We start from the raw sequence: 24,798 nt of genomic DNA, 5'->3' as shown, positions 1-24,798 counted from the left end.
GTTTGATAGGTTTGGATTAATGTGTGTTGTTTTTTCATCATTTAATTGCTTTAGGAGTTTGAATTTGTACGAAGAGATAGTGATAGTGATAAAGCTCATGGTTACTTTGCATTCTTGTTATTTTGTTAGAAATGTGAAAGGTGGGAGGGGTGGAAGGCTGATAGTTTTTCTAAACACAAAAATAAATATTACTAAGAACAAAATGCAATGAGTACATATCCCAACAAGAACGGATGGGATAACTCAACAGGAAGATCCATATCCCACTGTAGTCCTTGGAAAGTCATCTTCCAAGAACCTCTTTTGTTCCTTCCTCTTACCAGACTCAAGTGGGAGATGGATCTAGAGTGGGATTCTGGGAAGACATTTGAGTGGGAGAACAACCTTTAGCCAAACAAGTTTCCTGACTGTTTAACCTATCTTCAAGACATAACACACTGGTCTCTGAATTTATTTTAAACAGTGAGGGAAACATTGCTTGGAATTTTTATTTTACCCACAATTTATCATACAGGAAGGTCCATGAAATGCAAACTCTTTTGGCCTAGTTAGAATTGATTCACATTGCTTGGAATTGGATCCATCGGGCGCATATACTTGTAAATTTTTCTTTGAATACCTTATTAAACACCAGACCTCTAGCCAATTTCACATTGCCATAGTTTTTTGGAAAGCTCCTGTTCCATTTAAAGGTAAAGATATTTACATGGATAGCTGTGCATAAAAAAAGGCTCAACACCAACGAGATGCTATAAATCCGATGCCCACAATGCGCGCTGTCTCCAGATATCTGCTTTATCTGTTAAAGGGAGGAGAAATACACTCCCATTTATTTCTCCTTGTGAGATTGCTTTGAAGATTTGGATGAAAATGTTGAAAATCTTTGGTATTTAGTGGGTCACACCTCCAACTATTTAGGGCTTTTTGGGTGTGTACATGAAAGGTGATGGGGTCAAAAAGGCAGTGAAAACTTCTTGGTGAGGGGCTGTCAAACACTTCACCGTAGAAGGAATGATCCAACATAAAACAAGCAGATCAAACACTTAGGTTTACATTTTGCAGGCCGTCTCACAATGTATGAATAAATTGGAATATGTCTCCCGTCCTTTGTAGCCCATGATGCAGATGTTTGGAGATAGAGCTCAATGAGGCCGAAGGACTTGTAACATCTTATCAGTGCTGAGTCTGTGATTAAGAGCAGTCCATACAAACACTTTTACAGTTGACGGAACTGGAACTTTCCGAAACTCCTTGGCAATGGAAAAGTAGTAATAGATTGTGTTGAGTGAGATGATAAAAAAAGACTTCCAGGGTTATAAAATCAAGGGTTCCAAAGTCCATATTCTGGTATCATTCTGAGAAGTAATATGAATTGATCCCAACAAGGTTAGCAAATTGGACATATTAGGAGTCTGCCTATCAGATTTGTTATGCAGTATTGATTATTTTTTGTTTTTTGATGTCCTGATCTTTTGATTTTAGGCGGCTTTAGGATGATGTCTTATCTTCTGTTTGAATTTTCTCTCGTCTTTTCTTCGATAAATTTTCTTCTTTTATCAAGGAAAAAAATGATACTTGCCTTTTGAAGTGATTGACTGATAATCAGGAACCACGTAAACGTTCGGAGAGAACGGTATGTTATCTGCTTGCCAGTTCCATGTTAATGGAGCCAGCAGTCTCACACTTATCCCTTTTAGTGGTGCTTCAGTTAAACAAAATATGATGATTTGATTTTGAATTACATTACAAAGAGAACCATCAAATATAATAATCTTAAATTAGCTGTGTCAAGTCCCTTTCTACACAACAAAATCTCAGGAAGAGGTATACTGGAAATGAAGAAGGGTTCATGCCACTCATTGCCTTTCTATTACCAGATTTTCCTTTAGCTCCTCCTTAAGAAGAAGAGCCATGTGAGTTCCTAGACCTACAGGCCATGAAGAGAAGAAAAAGATGAAGAAAAGCATAAAAAATGGCAGTAGCATAAATAATATGAAAGTTTGTTGCATGCTTGGCTATTATGTGCATAAAAAGAATATTGTAAAATGTTCAATGCTAAGAAGACCCTCTTTCTTTTCTCTCTCTCTCTCTTTTTCTCTTTCTCTCAATTTTTTCTTCATTTTTCTTCCCCCAAAACATCTTTTTTATCATGTATGGTGAACTGTGATATTTACTGAGTGATGGCTAGTGAACAGTTTTACCACTCTTTACATGATTGCAGGTAATGATATTTCTGGCGAGGCTGACAAGCATGATTTCCCTATTCATGTACCTGAGCATTCTGGGCCGGTTACTTGGAAGTTAGAGAAAACTTTTGAGACTAGTATGTCTACGCCTAAAATATTGGGAATCTATATGCCGCCATCAGTTGAATACATAATTGCTGTTCTTTCTGTTCTGAGGTGTGGGGAAGCTTTCTTGCCACTAGATCCTTTGTGGCCCAAAGATAGAATATTATCTATTATCTCTCGTTCAGGTGCTGATCTTATTATCACATGTGGCTCTTCTTTTGGTAAAAATGGTTGTCAGACACTTGATAAATCACACTGGCTTATGGAGAGTGCCTGTTGTTCTGTCTTATGCTTTTCATTGGAAGAAAATGTTGAAGAGCCAATGAATGAGTCAAGCCTCGTTTGGCCTTGTAAGAAGGAAACACAAAGAATCTTCTCCTATCTGATGTACACATCAGGATCAACTGGACAGCCTAAAGCTGTATTCGGTACCGAGCAAGGTTAGGTGTTACTCTAACTTGCATATTACTTATTTCTAAAACAGTGAGATGTAATGTAGATAAAAGCGGTGTTCTTGCAATGACAACCAAATTTATGGATTAGTGATTACTAATGATAGAGAGATTCATTGTGAACTCTTTTGATATTTTCAGATGTAACTAATTGGAAAAATCATACTTTATACATGGTTTGCACCTTCTAGTGCTTTATGAATAATACTTCTTTTGCTATGAAAAGAAAAATGTTTTACTGAAAAATGTTAGCTGCTCCTTTTTTTTTTCTGAGAAAACCAAAATGGTCAAGTGTTCTTGACACTTGACTATCTCATTACTTAACCAGTAGATGATTTATTGTCTAGCTGTAAACTGGACACTTGCAATTCTTGTTCTGCCTATAATATTCACCTTGATGATTTGTTTCTTATTCTATATTTATTTTTGAAATTCTGGGTATTTTTTTTTTCAATATAATATTCTTTATTCTACATTCCCTTGCTTTTTATATATGAAGAAAGGATCTATACTGCTACTGCTGATAATTAGACATTTATTTATCCGTTGCGAATAACTTATGGGCTTCACTCTGTATAATCTCTCTCTGTTTTGCTTATGTCATTTCGATAAATAGAAAATTAGATTTTATTATATACCCTTTTACCTTAGCTTCAGTAGAATATTCTTAGGGCCTGGCATTGCATACTGAAGAGAAACGAGCAATTATGCTACAATGCTCTTCTTTGTTTGTGGCAGCTTGTTGATGCAGACTGGAATTTGTCATTGAGTGAATAGGCCACATGCTGTGGTTCTTATGCTGGTCTATTTTTCTAAAATATGACCTTTTAACAGTAAAAGATGATCACTTTTTTTTTTTAATTTCAACTTACTATGGCTTCTTCTAGAACCACAATTAGGGGCTTGTATTTTGTGTTTGCTTGAGAAAAGCAGAGAATTTTTACAACTGAACTGTTTGTCTCTCCCTTCTCTCTTCTTATTCGTGGACTTCTTTTCTACCATTCTCCTTCCTTTTTGTAATATTTTATTCTTTTCTGAATGGACTCACACAACAACAATCAGGGGAGATACTTGTCATTATCAATTGTGTTTATTGCCCTAAAAAATGATTGCCTTCTGACAAGGTGATGCCAGACAGAGACAAAATAATACGGAGGCTTTTAGCATTAGGAAGTGTTCTACTAATAATTAGTATAACCTTTGTATATTCTTACGTTATATTGTCCATTAGGACATATATAGGCTATTTAGGAATATTTGCTTAGATTTATGAGTTATTTTGGTTGTATCTTTTTGTTCATTTTCTTTAGGATGAGGTGACATCTTTATCAGTGGTGGAATTATAGCACCTTATTTTGTTTTGATCCTTTAGGTACCTGGATCTGAATGACCCAAAGTCCACAACTTGTCAATTTGGGTCCTTTTACGGTAGCCAAAAGAGGTGGCAACCACAAGTTGTATTAGTACTTCGGTATGAAGGGTTGGATGGCTCAAACAGTGGACAGCCGGAACTATTATTCATTACATGAAAAAACTTCTATTAATGAAAGATGTAAATCTATTGGAGAAAGAAAAATATACATATTAGACGAATAGTTGTGTGGCAACTGCAAGTTGCCGACTTGTGTTCTCTGGTGGTGGCTAAAAAAGGTGGCAACCACAAGTTGCTTACTTGCCCCAGCATTCCTTGGAAAGCTAGTAATTCCAAGTGGCCAACTTATTCTAGTTGCCAAGGGTGCTATTGGCTTTCCTGACCTCTGTTTTGCTTATATAAAGAGATTGGATGTAACAAGGATGATGATGGTAATTGGAATAGAATTTGAATAATTTCTTTCTCTAAATTATGGTTTCTCTCCCTTCCTTCATTTCCTTTCACTTCCTTTCTTCCTTTTTTTTCTCTCCCCTTTCTTCATCTTTCTCTTCTTTCTCTTCCCCTCTTAATCTCTTCCCTTTCAACCTTTAGACTTTCCTAACACAGCCGTGCTCATTGCGTATTTACCAGTGAACATTGACTATATAAAATAGATACACTCTTTTCCACTTTGCAGGTTTCCTGTTTCTTTTTGCATGTCTTATTAAAATCAATTGTAAATTTGATGACATGATCTCATTTTCTTTTTATGTGAAGGTCTTTTAAACCGCTTTCTATGGATGCAAGAATTGTATCCGCTACATGGTGCAGAAAATTTACTTTTCAAGACATCAATAAGCTTTATTGATCACCTGCAAGAATTTCTTAGTGCTGGTCTTACTGCTTGTACATTAGTTATTCCTCCTCTTTCTGAGCTGAGACAGAATATACTTTCTATCATTGATTTTTTACAGGTACAGATGCTTGTTTTTTGCTTGTTTACTTCTTTCATGCAGCTCTGTCTGTCAAACAACTTTCTATTTTCTGTTTAAATCGATTATAAAAGAACATTGTTTGATAAGCTGAAGCTATGGTATTGTCAATATCTTGTTCACATTAATTGTATTCCTTGTGGTTTTTGCATTAAACAGAACATCAATTACGAGGGAAAATAGAGAGAAAAGATTCTGTTTATTATAAACAATATTCAAGGTATTTATACAGCATGTACACTTAAAGGAGAATACTGACTTTCCCAAAACATAGGCCTAAAGTATAGGAGTCCCACTGATTTAGGAAAGCTACAGATTTCAGTCAAATTAGGAAAATACAGATTTTATGCTAATTAAGTTTAATAGGCAGCTGTCCAACAGTTTCCTTTTCCACATGTAGCTGACCAACATTTTCCTTTTCCACAATTACTAAGTCACTTCATGTTGATTTATATACAGTAAAAACTTGTACTTCGTAATTTTGTTTTCTCATTTACTAAGCTACTTCATGTTAATTCTATATATACGAAAGATACTACTTGCATTGTAGGTGCCGAGGTTTTCCTTGGAGATGAAAACAAGCATTCATCAAAAAGCACAAAAAGATGCAAGCCAATTACAGAAAGAACAAAGATAGAATTTACAAGTTGGTGCGGATAACAATGAAATCCCCTAGATCTCCCACCAAATTGAGCAGATGGCCTTTAAAAAGAAAAAAACAAAGAATCTGGAGCCAGTGTTTGGACTCTATAAAGGAAAAAAAAACATCTTTAAAAGCTCTTCTATTCATTTCCTTCCGAAAGACCCATAAAGCAGCCAGAGGAGAAAATAGAAATATTTTTTCCCGTCACCCAAGATACTTTGCCCTGCCCACGGTTCATCTGCCACTGAACCAGCTATTCGCCATTGCATTTTAAGAAGTTCAAAATCATAGGCCACAAATGATAAAAAAAAAGGAAAAAAACAAACGATAAGATAGAATTCATCTTAGCAAAAAATGGTCTCGAGTCTCTGGAGCATTCTTGCTTAGAGAGCATCCATTCACTTAAATATTACTGTAGAAAGTTTCAAATGAGATTTATTGTAAGAAGATTTACTTCCTGCAGAAGTCCTAAACAAGAATGATTCTGGAAAGATTTACTTCCCAGAATGTAGGAACCAGAAATCTTGAGTCTGGATTTATTACTCGGATCCTATAATTTCTGGTGGAAATCTTCTTCCTTCATAGGAGACTCTGTAGATTAGGATTCTCTCCTGAATTGTAGTTCTACAACTCTAATGCTGGTGATCTATAAAAATGAAGAAAAAGAATTACCAAACAACAAATACCATATTTATTGAGGTTATCAATAGTGAGAATTTGCCAGCAAGCAACTTTGGGGGCAAGAAAGCTATTCTAGATGAGTCATTCTTCCTCCAGATCTGCTTGCAAGGAAAACAGTAAGAGTCAAGGGAAGGCTAGGTAATGTTTGGGATGGCTTGATTGAGAAAAAGCTTTTTGAAGAAAGCTTCCAGGCAAGTTTGTCTTCCCTAGAGTAGGAAATATGCATAGTCCAGTACTATGCCATTACTGGATCTATTCCTCTTCCTCCCATTCAAGGCCCTCATAACTTCTAACTACCGTACCACTTGCTCAACCATAGTGAAACAATTGTCCACAAGAGTATCCTCCTTTCGAGCCAAATGTAATAAATTAGTTAGAGAGGTGCTCAGAGTACAAATGATATAATTTGGGCTTTATCAAGTAAACTTTCAGAATACTAAATTTCAATAATCAAAACCAGAAATAATAAAATTGGGCTTTATCAGGTAAATGTTTAGGATACTTGGTTCAATTCTTTAACAAAATCAAAACCAGAAATGATTCAAACCACTAATTGTTGCTATCGTCTGGATTAATTTATAAGTTTTCTTAAGAAAATCATGCTAATACAAAGAGCTGATGCGAGCTTGGTGTAAACCCAAAAGACCCAACTTAAATATGATTTAAAGATAAAAAAGATACACTTGAAATAACTGGAGCCTGAAGCAATCAAGAAGCATAATAGCTCAAGATCTGCAGTGGCTCAAACATGAGATGACTCAATCTGAGAATGGTTGAACACCCTGGTTACCCAGTAAAGAAAGTCGAGAAACATCAAGTTCAGAAAGCCAAAAATATTGCATAATCGTGACCCAGATTATTAAATATCCATGTCTAGCTATTATTTCAAAAAAAAAAAAATAAAATCCATGTCTAGCTAATGGATGTAAATATATTTTATGATTCTAATGAAAATACATTTTTTTTGACCTAATTGCTGATTAACAGTTCTGGATTGTTTTTGAAGGCTTACTCTATCAGTAGGCTTATCGCTGTTCCATCGCTGATCAGAGCAATTCTTCCTGCTTTGCTAAGACAAAATAATGCGCGGATTGCAAGTTCATTAAAAATGTTAATTCTAAGCGGTGAAGTCCTACCTCTATCTCTGTGGCATATGCTCCACAATCTACTACCCGAGACCTCTATTCTGAATTTGTATGGAAGTACAGAGGTGGGAATTTTATTGTATTTCATAGTCATTTTTCAGTAGAACATTATCATTTATTTAAAAAAAAAGGTAGAACATGTTGAATTGCTCAAGTATCTACTTCACTGTTTGGTGTAAATTTATAAAAATTATTAAATTGAATGACTGGGGTTAATATTTAATAAATAGGCTGTGGAATTAGGTTATAAGCATATTTGATCAATCAAGGGTATTTTTGTAATTATATATCTATCATAAAAATTTGTCAAGTATGCCTATATCTATGATAAGCGTTTGTCATGCATATCTATTTGTGAGCGATAGGTTGAAATTTAACGGTATTGTTGGTTTGGGTTTTTGGGGGTTGGGGGGAAGAGATTGTTTTTGGAACTTCTGATGTTCTTAAATTAATGCCATTACATAAGGACTTGTAATGCACCTGGAGGAATAATTCATGAGGCTAGTGGATGTACTTGTCATTAGAGGTATTTTATCTTAATGAGTTCTTTGTCTTGTGCCTTTCGACTTTATAATTGTGTAACAAATATTTAGGCATGCACTCTTGGGGGCTGGACATGTGTTTCTTTGCCCCTTTTACCATAAATTGCACAAGGCAGTCATTTATTCTTCTCTTCTTTTATTTCAATCCCATTTTAGTAACATAATATTTATGTTGCACTGAATTTAAGACTAAAAAGAAAGATGTTGCTTTCTTTGCATGTTAATGTTCACTAAAATCATTTAACTACTTCCACAACATATATCAACATATATATTTTATGGAAAGAATCCTGAGTTTTGAATTCAGGTAGCTGGAGATTGTACATATTTTGATTGCAAGAGGTTGCCGGAAATCTTGGAGATGGAAAGACTAACAAGTGTTCCAATTGGCATGCCTATTTCTAACTGTAATGTAGTACTTGTTGGTGAAGGTGATGAACGTAATGAGGGAGAAATACATGTTGGTGGTCTCTGCCTTTCTACTGGATACTTGTATAAGTCAACTATCGGGTCTTCAGACTATGTGAGGTTGCATAAGAAGTCCACTTATAACCATTTGGCCAATAATTCTGGAGGTCAGATATACTTCAAAACTGGTGATTTTGGCCGAATGCTTCCAAGTGGCGACTTACTCTTTTTAGGGAGAAAGGATCGTACCATAAAACTTAATGGGCAACGTATAGCATTAGAAGAAATTGAGAATACACTAAGGACAAATTCAAATGTAGCTGATGCTGCTGTGGTAGCTTGTAAAATTCAGAGGGGACCTACATTCCTAGAGGCATTTATACTGTCAAAAGAGAGGGTCGAGTCAAGTGAAATATTTGTATCTTCAGTCAGAAGTTGGATGAACAGGAGGCTTCCGTTAGCAATGATTCCTAATCTGTTTACTATTCTGGAATCTTTGCCTATGTCTTCAAGTGGAAAAGTTGATTATAAGTTATTGGCTGATCTAACATATTCAAAGATTCATGTTCAAGATGTGAGTGGTGGATCTGAGACTGGTGATATCTTGCAAGTCATCAAGAAGGTTTGTCCTACTTTTGTTCAAAGCTTGTGTCACGTATGTGTATATTTTTTTTCCCTAAAATCTCTTGGTTTTTTTACCTTAAGGGTGGTCCAGGTAGTGGCCATGAAGTGGAGCCTCATGCAGCAGCCTGGGTTGGCCTGTGTCATCTTTTATTTATTTATTTTTATTATCACCTATTGAAATTATTGTAAATTTTTTATTATAATAATGTCTTTAATAAGTGTTTTTGGAAGGTTTCAGCTCCATCTAAGGTAAAAGTTTCCTTTTTTTCTGGGATTGTGATCTCAGATAGGCTGAATACTTTCTTTTCTGATAGAAAAAGAAGAGAGATTTCTTCTTTGGCTAGTTAATTGTTTGGAATTATAACAAACCAATATCTGTAATAATAAAGAAATATCCTTGAAGTGCCCATTGGATATGCCAGAAAATGACTGCCTGAGATCTCCTTTGGTGGCCTGTGAGATTCATCATTCATGCACCTATTGCTAACGGCTTATGTCCACAAACTTGAACACATGGAATCTTCAGCCAACTGCAAACGTCTGACATCACAAAGCATAAACCATTATCCAGAGTCTTTGAAGTTCATATATTCTACATCTATAATCAACATTGATTTTGAGTTATCATATAATCTCACTTAAGTAGTTTCTTTGGTCAAATTCTTTGGTGTTAATATAATAATTTTGTTTAAGAGGCTAGAAATATCCTGTGTTATATAACTTCTGTAATACTCGCATACTCAGTTATTTTTCACAGTCAAGAATAATGGAATGTTAAAGTTTCTTATTCATGTTACTATACTTGACTTATAAGTTAGTATAAAAGTAATTCCTATCCTAGTGTTTATATATTAGATCCTTGTTGATAGTTAGTAATATATCATTAGATGTAATTTATCCTTTTCTATAACCAAATGGGTGACATTAGTTTAGAATTTTATTTACAGGCCTTTCATGATGCTTTAAAGGTTGAAGAGATTTCCAATGATGATGATTTCTTTAAAATTGGTGGTAATTCGATTCTTGCAGCGCATGTGTCTCACAAGTTAGGGATTAACATGCGATTGCTATATGAATTTCCAACTCCATCTGAACTGAGAGTTGCTCTTCTGGGGAAAAATTTGCATGATGTGGATTCCAGAACAAATAATGATGGGAAATTGAATCTCGAATCAGATAAGACTACTATGTTTGAGTCAGTGGATTCTGCAACCCCGTTTCTCTCAAGTCATAAGCCTGAAGGGCCATTAATGAGGACTTCTTATGAAAAGAGTGACGGTCATGCTGGAAGACGCAAGCGCTTGAAAGTGGATTCTGATAATTACGTTGGTCTGAAGTGTATTAGTCCATGTGATGGTTCTTTGTGGAATCTAGCGCAGACTTCAATTACGTGCTCATTCAGTAGGTGTAACAAGGTTTTCTATGGGGAAGAGTACAATTTGAATGATAAATTTTTCGGAACCTGGTCAATGGAACTTCCGAGGAATAGAACAGTTTCTATGCAAGAATTATGGAAAGTTCACATGGAGTCTTGTGTCGATGCATCACCACTTATTGTCTTTAGAAATTCAGATGTCTATTTATTTATTGGATCCCACTCGCATAAATTCTTCTGTGTTAATGCCAAAAGGTAAGACTAAAACAAAGTAACATCAGTATGAAACTGTGAGAAGATTCAAATACACATCATGATCATTCCTGTACAGTCCATTATCACATTTTCAAAGTAATTGAGCTTTGGTTTTAACACTAGATTTGCATTCTCATTTGTCTTGGTAGAATACTGGAGTTCTGTCTTCCTTCTGGTAACTACCATGTATAAGTGGTACTGCATTGTTGAAGCTGATAAGTGGTCTAGCTTTTGATATGCGGCTTTATCCTCTGTCTTTTTATAATTTTTTTTGAACTTCTTAATGATGCTTCTTCATTTATTTAAAGAAAAGGAATCTTGACTCTATTAGATAAACTCTGATAACTGCCTTACTATCAGGTTGAGCTCAGATATTCTAGTGTTCAGACTAACTTCTTATATGAAATATCCATGCTATGCTTCTGTTTGCATTATCTAGTCCATTTCCTTCTTCGCTGGTAGTTTTCTTTCAAACTATTTCTTTCTTCTTGGATAGAAAAGGAAATATTATTAAGAAGAGAAAGAGAACAATAGAAATGGGGAGAATAGAGACAATAAGTGATGGGAACAAGACAAAATTCACTGCAAGAATTACGGAAAGTTCACATGGAATCACTAGTTGGTTTCCAGTTATTCTGATTGCTTTCTCTTTTGCCCTCTGGAATATCTTTGATGTAGGGCAACTAAACTTTGACAGCTGTTGAGAAGGTTTAAGAACCTTAGTAATAGAGACTAGAGGAATTTAGGAATAAAATGGAAGGAAAAGTATAGGGAACAGAAAGTAAGGCAAGAACCTAGGAACTACAGTCCTATAATCTCAAAAATATTAATTAGTCAATCATAAAATCTCTATAAACTACAAAGATTCCTCTCGTATGGGAGTCAAATACATTATGAACAAGAAATCAAGTCGATTCAGGACCTGAAAGTCTTTCTGTAAGTAGAGAAAGAAGAATACCATTAAGAGGCACCAAGACAGTCTTGGTTGGTGTCAGTCCATGTGCTGATCATCACTAAACATTTGAGGAACTGGAAAGACATTCTTTTCTGTTTAGGGTTTGGGTTACTCTCCTTTAGGCTTGCCTTTTGAGTATCACTTTGTATTTTCTATCTTTGTTTAAGTTTGTAATTGATATAGGTGGGAGAGTTGAGAAAATTGTGTGCGATTTTCAGTCATTTGTGGTGGGGAAGAGTTCTAGATATCACTTGGTTAGATGCGATTTTTATTGCAAGGCCGAAAAAAGGGGGACATTGATTGTGTAGGGAGGCTTTTTGATTCTGTAGGGAGGCTTTCTTGCATAACATGCGAGGTTTCCTAGATTGCTAAGTTATGTAGGCTTTCTTGCATGACATGCGAGGTTTCCTAGATTGCTAAGTTAGGTAGGCTTTCTTGATTCTGTTTCTATGGATACTATCAATTAAAATGGGATCTTATTGGTGCTACAGTTTGGTGGATATAGACTTGGAAGCTTTGGCTGAAATTTCAATTATCTACATGTATCTCTTATAAGTGTGGGTTTTGCCCAGTACATTATCTAGTTTGAGACTTTTGAGCTTTCAAATGATTCTAACTGACTTTATGTGTTACTATATAATATTGGTTAGTGGTTCTGTCTGTTGGGAAATCAAACTAGAAGGAAGAGTTGAGTGTTCAGCAGCAATTGTTGGTGACTTTTGCCAGGTTATTCATTTTATTGTGGTTACCTTGTTATCTGATATGCAGTTTCACATGGGAAAATCTCTAACTGGTTCGTATGTGTTACTTGACCAGGTTGTTGTTGGATGTTATGAAGGGAATATTTATTTTCTTGATTTTTCATCAGGTAGAATCTGTTGGACTTTCCGAACCTATGGTGAGGTATAAGCTTTAGATACTTCAAAGTTTTGCCTTTCGGTTTATACGTTAGACCAATTTCATCTTAAATCTAAGATTTATCATGCCTTTCGCATAGGGAGGAGAACTATGTGTTTTGGTATTTGGTTTACATATCATGGTACTGATACAGTGATATAGGAGTTTTAAACTTAAATAATGAAAGTTACACATCTATTTTTTGATATTAAAAAGTTAAATGTGGAAACTGTTGATATCCTTTCTTTGCTTGATCTTCTTGAGCCTTTAAACATTTTCTGTAGCATGACATTAGAGTACAGGCTTTGGACTCCTTGAGTGGTTTCACCTGCAAATTATTCTTTCCCTGTTTAACCCACAATAATTTCAATCAGAATGTGGTTTAACTAAAGTATTTGGAAGCTTACTGCTTCATCTATCTGGTGTTAAGGTTTTTGCGTGGATAATTGTTCTCAACAAACTAAGTACTAGTTATCTGATATGCTTCAAGCATGTCTCTCTACCAAGCATGTCTATCTAGAAGCATATCTCTCTACCAAGCATGTCTATCTACCAAGCATGTCTATCTAGAAGCATATCTCTCTACCAAGCATGTCTATCTACCAAGCATGTCTATCTTGGAGGCAGGTTCATCGTGATCCAAGCATGTTCATCTTGATCTATACCACTCTTTTTTCTATCCTTGTTAAGGATATCTAGAGGGTATTCAGAGATTAGAGGGACGTATGACGAGGTTTCTGTGGACTGGAGTTGGGGAAAAGACACACGACCATTTAGTTAGTTGGGATGTTTGTTGCAAATCCAAGATCTCAGGTCGATTGGATATTGTGAATTTTGGATAAAAAAACTTATGTTTATTGACTAAATGGCTTTGGTGCTTTCCCCGAGAACCAAACTCTTTGTGGTATAGAGTAATTAGAAGTTTGCATGAAAATGGCAGGAGCTGATTGGATGCCCCAGTAGGAAGACCCATGTCCCAGCCCAGTCTTTGGGAAGCCATCTCTGAAATACTTCCTTTGTTCCAATCCCTGACCTAACTTCAAGTGGGAGATGAATCTAGAGTGCAATTTTCAGATAAATCTTCTTTTTCTATCAAAAAGAGTCCAAAACCTTGTAAATTGCGGTATGGATTTCTCTTTGAAGTGTTTGATGGCTTTTGTCTGATTTCTCAGAAGTAATTAGCAAGCATAGGGGTTTGTGTGTTTTGGTTTTCTAGTGTTGAATCAGCTGAAGAGATGTTGCACCAGGGTTGTTGAATCTCTGTTTTCTGTTTAATTAATGGGTTGCCTTTCTGGTCTAGGAGCACAACGTAACTGCCAATGGCTAGAGTCAGTTATTGTTAGTAATTTATTAGGGGGGTATCAATAACCTCTTGGTTCGTTGGTGGTTCCATAATCTATTGATGCAAATGAAAGATGTGAAAGAAAATGTGAAATGATTTAGTAACATAATCTGCTATCCTTAATATGAGCTAATTGCAATGTCTTTCCAATAAGTTATACCTGTCCGGGTTTTAACAGATGGTCTGACCCTAATAGCTGAAGATTAGGCAGAAGCAATATATGTAGTCTTTTGGAGTCTGCTGACTCTATAAACAATATAGCTCTCATTGTGCTTATTTTTTATTTGTTTAATCTTCTCATTGTGCTTGCTTTTAACTTGTTTTTTCCTTTCTCCGGCTGCTGTTATTGACCCATTACCTTTGGAACATGTAAAGGTGAAGTGCCGGCCAACTGTGGACGTACATCGACAATTGATCTGGTAAGTTTGTTAGTAATTCCTCATACTGTTCTTTCTTTAATTGTTTATTGGGTATACTCATTCTTTACTTAAGCTGATTGAATTAAGGAAGCACATTTTTGCAAAATATATATCTGGTGTTGTTTTCATGTTTTACGCATGCATTTCACACATTATATGTTGGCTTTCAGATAGTGAACCATTTTTTCTTTTTTGAGAGATAAGGAGAAATGTAGTAAAAATTCACCAAGAGGGTGTCACCCATGTATAAAGCCATACAAGTAAAATTACAAAGAGACTTAATCGAAGTATCATGAAAGACATGAAACACAAGGTGGGTACTTGCTGCATCTACAAATCTAATTTATAAGCAACACTGAGAAATTTTTTCCACAGCTGTAAAGGAACCATAAAACTTGGGAAGGAACTTCTTGGAACTTTAGCAGCCAATGATAGTTTCCTACTATTTTACTTTCAAGAAAAATTTCTTTCTCAGACCAAACTAAGCCCCACAGTGATGGCTATCATGTACATATTTCACAGCAATTTTTAAGCTTGAAGAAGATGATCATGCATGTCATAAATGAAAAATCATGGTTACAGAGTTCAAGATCAATTGCATCTAGTTTAGTTGCATCTAGCCAGTAGTCGAGCAAACATGGTCACCTATAATAAATAACTTCAAAAGGAGTAACTTGTAGGGTTGAATGAAATCTTTTGTTACCACAGTACTGAACCCATGAAAGTCACTCAGTTCAATGCTTGGTGCAGTCTCTGGAGGAACACCTTACACCTTAAATGCATCTCATTTGTGCAGTTCATTGCCTTCATTTGACTATCCAGTGTAGTATGGCAGGAAGATTTAAGGATAAGCAGGTGCTTGAAATTTTCAAGAAATTCCTTCCAAAAAGTAATGGTAGAGATGATGTCTCTGTTTTGAAAAAGCTCTTTCACCGCCAACTTTTAGGTTTCACCACTCTGATTGCTGGCAATCTCATGTCTTTGGCCACATAACTGTTGCAGTGTGTTCTCTGGGCTTCTTCATCCTACGCTTGTTGTCTCTTCTGGCACACATATTCTGTTTTTCTTCCTTTGCCCTGTGAAGGATGAAATTGCTAATTTTAAGCTTCGAAGTGAAACGTCATTTTGGATGATTTATAAATTATTTAATATTTGGCGTAGATTTTTGGCTTGGATTGAGATTTATTTTAAGCCTTACATATGAATTATTCCATAAATGTGCGCTGTTGTACTGTACATAGTTTTAGGTTTAGGGCATTATACATTTTCTCTCTTTTTATTACCTCTCTTTAAGTCATAACGCCTCAACTCAAAATTTTGTTCATCAATTCAACGGGAATGTTCCTTGGAACTTGCATTTCTTAAAAATTTGAATGAACCGGGAGTCTATGGATATGCTATCTTTGCTTAATATACTTGAGGTACATAATATTTCATCCAATGCTAATGGCAGAATTCTGACCCTACCTTGGCAATGACTCTCGAAATCCTTTTCAATTTACCTCACTCACAACCCTAATTAGCCAGAATGATCTTTTCATCTTTAGCTTTTGGGAGGTGACATTCCTTTTAAGCTTAAGGTTTTTGCCTGTTAATATGTGCTTAACAAACTTCTTTTTTTTTTTGAAATATAAACAGTAAAGTATATTATTGGCACCAAAGGAGTGCCACCCATGGCAAAAGAATTTACATGTTCAAATTATTCATAAGGTTCAATAAATCCTCCATATAAAACAAAGAGGATGACCCCATATCAAAAGAACCAAGGGTTTGGAATCATCTATTCTTAAGTATATCCAAATCATCAACATTCTCAACCCCATCAATTCTCCTGTTTCTCTCCTTTTACACCATCCAAAATATGGTGAGAGGAATAATCTCCACCTGCTTCCTGCAGCCACTAATGCCCTTCCATCCTAAAATTCTTCCCTCACCAAAAATGCCACGACCCAACTGATCCCAAGCAGTCCATAAACCATAGTTTATAGCCTGTGTGTTATGGGCACCAAAGCAAAAGATGATTACAAGTCTCCTCTGCCCTTTTACAAATAACAAATGCTAACCAGAATCTTTCCCTTCTTCCTCAGGTTATCAATAGTCAGACAACATTCCCTACTAGTCTCCCACACAAAAAACGAACCATGGGGGGTATTCTTGGCTTCCACATCTGTCGGTAAGGGAATGTGCTTCCACTATCATCATACTTGAACATATTCTTGTCGAAAGATTTTACTGTGAACAAACCATTTGTTGTGAGCTTCCACTGTGGAATGTTAGTACTGTCGTTCAAAGTAATAAGAGAAAGGGCATGCAGTAGTTCCTCAAACTCACCAATCTCCCAGTCATTTAGGTTTCTCAACATAAACACTTGCCACTCCCTCATCCCTCCACTACCTTCCACAATAGATTCGCAGATCTTGATGTTTTTCCTCTGAGCAATAGTGTAAATATGTGGGAATATGCTTAACAAACTTAGCATTAATGATTTGTTGCATGTTCCTAGGTTTAACCCAGTTTTCTTCCTGGATGTTTGTATCATGTGCTTTAGAAAGAGTGAATCACATGAACATTTATCCCTTCATTATGATGCAAAGTGGAAGCTTTGGATAATTCTCTTTGATATATATGGTTTGGCATGGCTAGCTACTTTCTCCGTGAGAGTTATCTTCTTTGTTAAAAGTGGAGAGAGTGAAAAAGAATGCACTCTTTACAAAGGTTATAGATGTCCAAAAGGAACATGTCAAGCAGGATTGGCCAAAAAATAATAAATATTTTGGTTTTCCAATGTGATCCAGCGCATAGGCTCAGCTTGTGGCGGCCAAGGCTTGTGCCAAGCCTGAGTAGCTGTTTGGACCAAGCTCATGCCGGCCCATCTGCCATATATTTTTAATTAATTTTGTTTTTATTGTTTTTTAATTTTTTGTTATTATTTTAATAATTTTTATTATTTTTGTTATTAATTTATTGATCTTATTATTAATGTTATTATTATCTATATTGATTGATTGATACAGATTTAATTTAATTTACCTTTTAAATTACTCTTAGGCCTAGCCAAGTTTGGGCTTGAGCCATGGTTGTACAGGTGCTAGACCATAATGAGTTAGTTGGCCTAGAACTTGCACATGTGTTTAGGCTTGACCAAGTCCCTTGACTGCTTAGACCAAGCAAAGTTGACGCAACTAAAGGTCGAGCAGGCCAATTGGCAATCTGCATTTTCTAACACTTGTAAAAGGTTCAGTTTCTTTCAGGCTTTAGATTCAATGGTTGAAGTGAAATAATAAGATCTTCTAAGATGGCCATTTTCCACCTTACGTTTCTTGGGATGGATCAACCTTCTTGGCTTTAGTCCTCTTTATGAGCCGAGGCTCATGGTTGTTTTTAGACATTTGCTTATCCTTATTAAAGAAGAACGAAGATATTATCTTATCTTGATATTTTCTTTTTGTGATTCTGAATCCATGTCTTTTTGGAGGTGTTTGAGGATATTTTGTCCTTTATATACGACAAGCCCATCATAAGTTCGATCTGTTGTTCAAAAATACTACTTGTTGGTTTTTTGTGATTTTTATTTTTATTTTTTAAATAAAAGATGTTTTATTAAAAGATCGGCACCAAGGGGATACCACCCAGTTATGCATCATTACATCTCTATCAAATGATTTAACACAATTCCCAATTCATTTATATCTGAAATATCATGAGCCAACAATAGAGAATAAAAGAGTGTATCCATCAGTTTATAATGCGATTAAAATATAAGATGTGAGCTATGACATATTCTTCAATTATTTAATTCCTTTATCTTCCTTTATTAATAGTAGGTAAGAATTATTTGATGTATATTCTATTAATATTATATCCTTATATATGCAGGTCTTTTAAGATAGAAAAAAAATAAACAACAAATTAATTAATTATAAAGGTGTAATTTATGCTTATATCCTTTAATCTAATTTAACCTTTCTTTAAAACATTTCATCTCAAGCTGGGAAGAAGATTTTGTTCATCCCTAACTTGTTAATAAGAGCTTGGAATACTGGATTTCTTAAATGTTTAGTTATCACATCTATCAGTTGAGAAGTAACAGGCGTGTATAAGGTACATATTAGACTGTTGTCAAGATTTTTTTTTAAAATAAAATGTCTATTGATCTTAATGTATTTGGTTTGGGCGTGTCGTCCCAAATTATTAGTGATGCTTATGACTAATGTGTTGTTACGGTATATGTGTATAAAGTTTTTCCACTTGATTCTAAAATATTCTAGAATTCTTTTTATCCATAGTAGTTTACATATATTTTGTACTATTGTCTGAAATTTTGATTCTATACATGAGCTTATAATTGCCTTTGCTTCTTACTTATCTAAATAACTAGGTTGCCCTAAGAAAGGTATAGTATCATGTGATAGACTTTCTGTGTATAACTGATTCACATTATTTGCATCAATAATACATTTTAGGAGTAGTTTATCACTCTTCCTGAATATAATTTCTTTTCCCAATGACCCTTTAAGGTAATGCAATACTTTGTAGGCTGCTTGTAGGTATACTTTTTTCGAATTGTGTATGATTGCTTATAATATTCACTGCATAAGCGACTACTCTCGTGTGAAATAGTTATGTTAATTTTTCAATAATTTCTGATACATTTTCTTGTTTATTGGCATATGTTCTTCAACTATTCCTAAATTGTGATGAGGATCAATAAGAGTGCTGGGTGGTTTGCATACTAAATTGTCAGTATCTCTCAATAGGTCATGAATGTAATTCTGATAGGAAATAATATCTCAAATGTTGAGCGAGCGACTTAGATTCCCAGATTATACTTCAACTTATCAAGTTTTTTGATTTCAAATTCTTTTGCCAAACACTGTTTAGTATCATTTTTCCTTTTTTATCATCTTTTGTTACAATAATGTTATTAACATATGCTAAGAAAATTGTAACTCTCATATCTCTGAGTGTTTGATGAATAGAGTGTGGTCTCCTAAAATCTGCTTAAATCCTAGATATATCATCACCCTTGCAAATCTAGGAAACCATGCTCTTGGCGGTCGCTATGAGTCCATACATTGCCTTCTTTAGTTTACATATCTTATTTGGTTTTACTTCTCTGTCAAAGTCTAATGGGATATCCATGTAATTTTTTTTTTCAAAATTTTCATGCAATAAGGCTTTCTTTTACATAAAAAATTATTTTAGTTGTCAATCAAAATGAGTAGTTAATGCTAACAAGATTCGTGTAGTGTTTACCTTGGCTATTAGTGCAAATGTCTCCTATTAATCTATCTTATATGTTAGTGTATGGGCAATTCTCACTAGTTTCGCTTTATTCTCTCAATTATCTCATTGACATTATATTTGATAGTGAAGACCCATTTGCATCCCACCAATTTATTGTCTTTGGGTATATCCATCCTTTCCCATGTTTGGCTCAAGTGCTTGGTTTCCATATTTATAAAATTCTTCTATTTTTACAACACAACGCCTTAAATATTGTATTACAAACAAAATCAATATTCAAATTGTGAGAAAATTTTTATAGGACGTTGAGCATCTATCAATGATACAAATTGTGAACTAGGATAAGGAGGGTATTAGTGCATTCTTTTGTATTTTTATGAAGTGTAATAGGTAATATCATAATCAACTATATAATTTTTTTTTAAACTCGCATCAATTCTAAGATTATGCTCAGTATTCGACATCCTCCTCCTTGTATACAATTGAGAAAACCTAAGGTTTAATATGATTTATTGAGTAGATGAATTTTTTGGTGAATTCTGAATATTCTCTTGTACTGATGGTATTGAGGTGTGTCGGAAAAGATTATGTAACAAAGGTGGTTTGGTAAAGGATGTTAAGAATTTTATATCCTTATTTTCTAATATAGACTTTCCTTAAAAATAAGATTGGTGAACTAAGATGGTTGTTCAACAAATATAACATATGCAAACACAGAATTTTTAGGTGAACAGATGGTAACAGTTGTACCTCTTTTGAAAGGAAGAGTACCCTACAAGTAAACATTTCAATACTTAATAATCAAATTTCTATCTTTAATGGAAATGAATATGAATGAAGGCAACACATCCAAATATCTAAGAAATCAGATGGTTTATGACACTTACTATTGGGTAAAATTTTTGAAGTGTTTTTAGAAGATTTCTAAAGTCAAAACGCTAATGTACAGGTGGCTAATAACATAGATGGCAGTCAGGATGACTTTGCCTCATTATTTTGGAACCTTTTATTGAAGAAGGGAACTCTAGTGGTGGCTAAAGGTGGTTATTCTTGTGTTTTGTTGCTCCATTTTGTTATAAAGTGTCTACGCAAGATGATGTATGGAGAATTTATTCTTTGATGGAAGAATAATGAAAGTGTGTGGTCAAAAAAATCTTTGGCATTGTCAGTGCAAAATCTTTTTATGCCAGTTCTAAATGAGGTTTTTATCATACTGCATAATTGAGATACGATATATGTAACATCATATTTAGCTTTGAATAGAAATAGTCTGGTGACTCTAGTGCAATCTTCACACACCTGATTGTTTTTAACGGAATTTTTATATTCATGCAAAAATCATCTTATATTATTATCTTTACATGTGTTGGTATCATAATGAAAGTTAAAAGTCAAATTATTTGCAGGTGTGGATCACATGATCATAATTTATATGCTCTTGACTATAGAAACGAGCATTGTGTATATAAGCTTCCATGTAGTGGGAGTATATTTGGCTCTCCAGCAGTTGATGAGGTAACACTTCGTGTTCAATTATTTAGGCTGCGGTTTTAAATTTATAATTTTATAGAATTTTTTTTTTTAAATTTTCACTTTATTCACTTACAAAGAGGTGGAAATTCTATTGAATATTCTTGTTGGGAATTTATCTTCCATAAATTCTATAGAAGATCAAGTTCCATAACATGTTAATATATATTTTCTCGATTATTTCTAAAATTTTCGAAGACTGGAGTACTTACAACTCATAATCTATTTTATATAGAAATAATTTTAGTTTTCATCTAGACCTCTATTCCTATCAGAGCTTTTCAAATTGGTCAATATATTTTTACATAGAACTTTGCTCCAACGGTTGCAAAATTTGCCATTTTACATCAATCAATATATTATTTTCATTTATTTTATTGGATTTAGCTTGTCTATCTATAATGTTTTGCTTAAGGTCATAACCCTAAATCCAAGTTCACATTCTCAAGGTGCCCACTTTGGGACTCTGGTTTTACTACACAAGATGCACAGATCGTGATCCACAAACCTCCAGAAAGTAATCATGGCGCACTATTCAATCCCCAAAATTCTGACCAAAAAGGTGGATGGAGACCTACTTTCCAGTTGGTCAAAGATAATAAAGTATTTTGCCGAAATTCTGCAGGATCCTCAACTTCTAAAAATACATTTCAATAACTTGTTACCTGTTGGTTGTAGTGGATGACTTATACAAACACAAAAAAAGATACTTGGAGGCAAAGGAAACTAAGCTGAATTAGGAAAAGATTTAGAATGAACTTGAATTTGAAGCACATGAGAGAGCATCCAGGTAGTAACAATGTTAGTGTTGGAACTCTGTTGGACTAGAGATGCTCGTTGAGTATTGAATAAGACGGCAAAGGAAGACAATGATAGAGGTTAATATTGTTCTGTCAATAAGGGAGTTGACAAAAAATGTGTACTCATCTAAAGAAATGCTGTAACTCAGCAGCCTGAGAATTAGAATAGTCAACAAAGAAGCAGTTAAAAGCTTTAGAACCTAACTTTTTGTCTCCAGGCTCTTGAAGATACAATGGAACAAAACAAATAAAATAGAACATTCATGGAGGCAAAAGAAACAAAGCTGAATCTGATACTAATTTCTGATTCAAGTTCATTGGCAGACATGTGCTTTGTCCTGTGTGTTTATGATGTGTTTTCAGGATGCTGAATCTCATACTTTTATTATTCTTGCGTTCTCATGTGGTTTGGAGGCTTGAGGTTAGGCTGTTTGATATGTTTAGTCTTTGTTTGGTGGCTTTTCCAAGCTTTGAGTCCTTTACTTTTTCTTTACTTGGTGGTGTTGGGAAGAAAAAGGACGATATATTGCTGGGGAGTGGATGATTTTTTCTGAGTTATGGTTGGACAAAATATAAGGAATATTTTAAGAAAAACCTTTCCAATTTATCCTTTTTTTGGGAGGTGACTCTTTTGGCATTGGGCTAAGGTGCATTAGCTTTATAAGGACATTTCTTTCTCTATTGTCTATTTTGTAAAGAGCTTAGTTGGTGGTTTTTATATTGATTTTCCTTGTCGTTTATTTATTTATTTATTTTTTTTCTGAGGACACCTAGTCCCCCCGCTAATGAACTTCTCTAAGCTTTCTTCTTGATAATATTTCTTTTTTTATTTAATCCAAAAAAACAAAACACAACTTAATGAGGAAAAAGTATTGAATGACCTTGACCTTGAAGAAGAGAAAAAGGCATTTGATTAATAAGACAGCAAGCAACAACAACATCTACCTAAAACAGATCACGAACATCCACATGATCAACGGAGTGCATGCTTCCCCATTTACATGATTAGCTATAAATTTGAAGCTTAATGTAATGAACAGAAATCTCCCCATATACCCAAAAACTACAACCAAAACCAAAAGTGTAGTATGTATTTTTTTAAAAAAATAAACCAAAAGTGTAGTTTGTATACCTGTATTTTGATCAAACAGAGAGGTTTCATTACCCTCCGAGGCTATAGTTTGTATGCCCTCAAAGGGAATATCAACTTTAAGGAAGTTAATTAAAGGATGTGAAAGAAAAATACATTTTAGAGTTTGGTATTGTAAAAGGGAAATAACGGATCAGTTTCTTGTTTGTCACTTGATCTAATATTTGATTGATTTTTCATCTAGGTACATAACACAGTTTATGTGGCATCTACAAGTGGCCGTGTGACAGCTATATCAGTGAAGGTATAACATGTCTATATTAGTTTATTCTAGAATCAAATTCTTGAAGGGGTTGCATTTGGTTTGGGACATTTAGAGTTGCATAAGATAGGGAGCTTAACTCATTTTCTTCCAATTTGATCATTTAGTTAGTACCCGTAATCCATCCCGGCTGAGAATCTACCAAAGATTTGAACAGAAGTTTGGATACGAAGGTGTAAGGGTTGAAAATCTATTTCTCAGAGAAGAGGGTAGGAAAAGTGGCTGCAATCAGGATATTCGAAGAACAAATCTCTGGCATTCACTGGAGAATTAGAGCTCCTTATTTTAGCAAACCAAGACCTTTGTATATGCTCACAATTTCATTCAGCTCCACCAAGTATTTATACTATTCACAGTCCTTGACAAACTACTATCTCTAGAAAATCTGAATGTGTGGGTTATAACAATCAATCTTAATGGAGTTTCAACTTAATTGTTAGCCATAATTTTTAGCTTTACAAGCTGCTCTTTACCAATTTGATGTTAGAGCAAATTCCCAAGTTACTGTCTTGGGAATTTTAGTTTCAACTACTATTCACAGTACTTGTTGCAATGTAAGAAAATGTGAATTTACAAAGTGAGATCCCAATGATTTGTCAATCTGTGAACCCAAGTCACTGTCTTCATATGCCTACAATTCTGGACATGAGCAATCATTTTCCAATATTTATTTCCAAAAGGTTGATATAAGCTTTATGTTATGCTGAATCACTGTAGGACCAGGATTGTTGTATTTATTTTGTATCTACTTGGCAGAAAGCTGAAGGATACTCTAACAAACATTATGAAATTAAAAGATCTAGGAGAAATTTCTCTGTTTGTCTAGTAGAGTTTTTTTCCCTATTGATTGTTTCACGAGTGTTTATTTTCTTTTCTGATAAAGACTTTGGGATCTATCCTATAATGCAGGAGATTCCATTTCATACCTTGTGGCTGCATGAGCTAGAAGTCCCAATATTTGGTTCCTTATCCATAATTTCAGCAAATGGAAGTGGTACCTATTGCTCAGTGTCCCTGTTTTTCATTTCTATAATTTATATTCTGATAAATTATCCTTTTATCAATTATTTGTCATTTGCATAATCATCCTGAGACAGATGAAGAAAAGACTCGAATTGCTGTTGAAAATAAGGAAATCAGCCCTAACTTGGCTCTGATACCAATATATTATGTCTCTGCACATAGGTCCTCGTTTGGTTCTCCAAATTTAAGAATCTGGAGAACTTGATTTTTGTTAGAATTCCTTTCTTTACGTGACCTATCTTTAGTAATTGATAAAAGTTCATTAAGATAACCCTTTAATCTCATGAATAGGAATTAAAGAAATTTCTGAATTATACTTAAGACTTTATTTATTTAATCTCTGCAGGTATATAGGAAAAATTGAACAGTTCCTAAGGAATAATAGGAAACTTCTTTTTTCTTTTGAAGTAACTG

At 34.6% G+C, this 24,798-nt stretch overlaps 1 protein-coding gene across 24 annotated transcripts in view; it reads left to right on the top strand.

The window, feature by feature from the left end:
• LOC110812818 (AMP-dependent synthetase and ligase family protein) overlaps positions 1 to 24,798 on the top strand; it is a 59,591-nt gene that overhangs the window by 11,237 nt on the left and 23,556 nt on the right. For 20 of the 24 annotated variants that reach the window (XR_015821707.1, XR_015821706.1, XR_002539373.2 and 17 more), the window contains exons 2-12: positions 2,222 to 2,731; positions 4,872 to 5,068; positions 7,417 to 7,620; positions 8,405 to 9,127; positions 10,077 to 10,759; positions 12,365 to 12,440; positions 12,531 to 12,617; positions 14,329 to 14,372; positions 21,026 to 21,134; positions 23,284 to 23,343; positions 24,271 to 24,355. Coding sequence is in view for 18 of the 24 variants with exons in the window: in XM_088223061.1 (XP_088079187.1) it covers positions 2,222 to 2,731; positions 4,872 to 5,068; positions 7,417 to 7,620; positions 8,405 to 9,127; positions 10,077 to 10,759; positions 12,365 to 12,440; positions 12,531 to 12,617; positions 14,329 to 14,372; positions 21,026 to 21,134; positions 23,284 to 23,343; positions 24,271 to 24,355 (2,778 nt within the window). In the remaining 6 variants the exon portion in view is untranslated. Of the gene's footprint in view, positions 1 to 2,221; positions 2,732 to 4,154; positions 4,547 to 4,871; positions 5,069 to 7,416; positions 7,621 to 8,404; positions 9,128 to 10,076; positions 10,760 to 12,364; positions 12,441 to 12,530; positions 12,618 to 14,328; positions 14,373 to 16,459; positions 16,596 to 21,025; positions 21,135 to 21,598; positions 21,712 to 23,283; positions 23,344 to 23,468; positions 24,212 to 24,270; positions 24,356 to 24,798 lie in introns of those variants that run through there. The other 4 variants (XR_015821708.1, XM_088223070.1, XM_022039677.2 and 1 more) reach the window with 4 other exon arrangements.

This window comes from Carica papaya, chromosome 6 (genome assembly GCF_054855325.1).
Source record: "Carica papaya isolate Zhongbai chromosome 6, ASM5485532v1, whole genome shotgun sequence".
In the NCBI taxonomy this organism is placed as follows: Eukaryota; Viridiplantae; Streptophyta; class Magnoliopsida; order Brassicales; family Caricaceae; genus Carica; species Carica papaya.
This window is presented reverse-complemented; position numbering and strand designations above follow the sequence as displayed.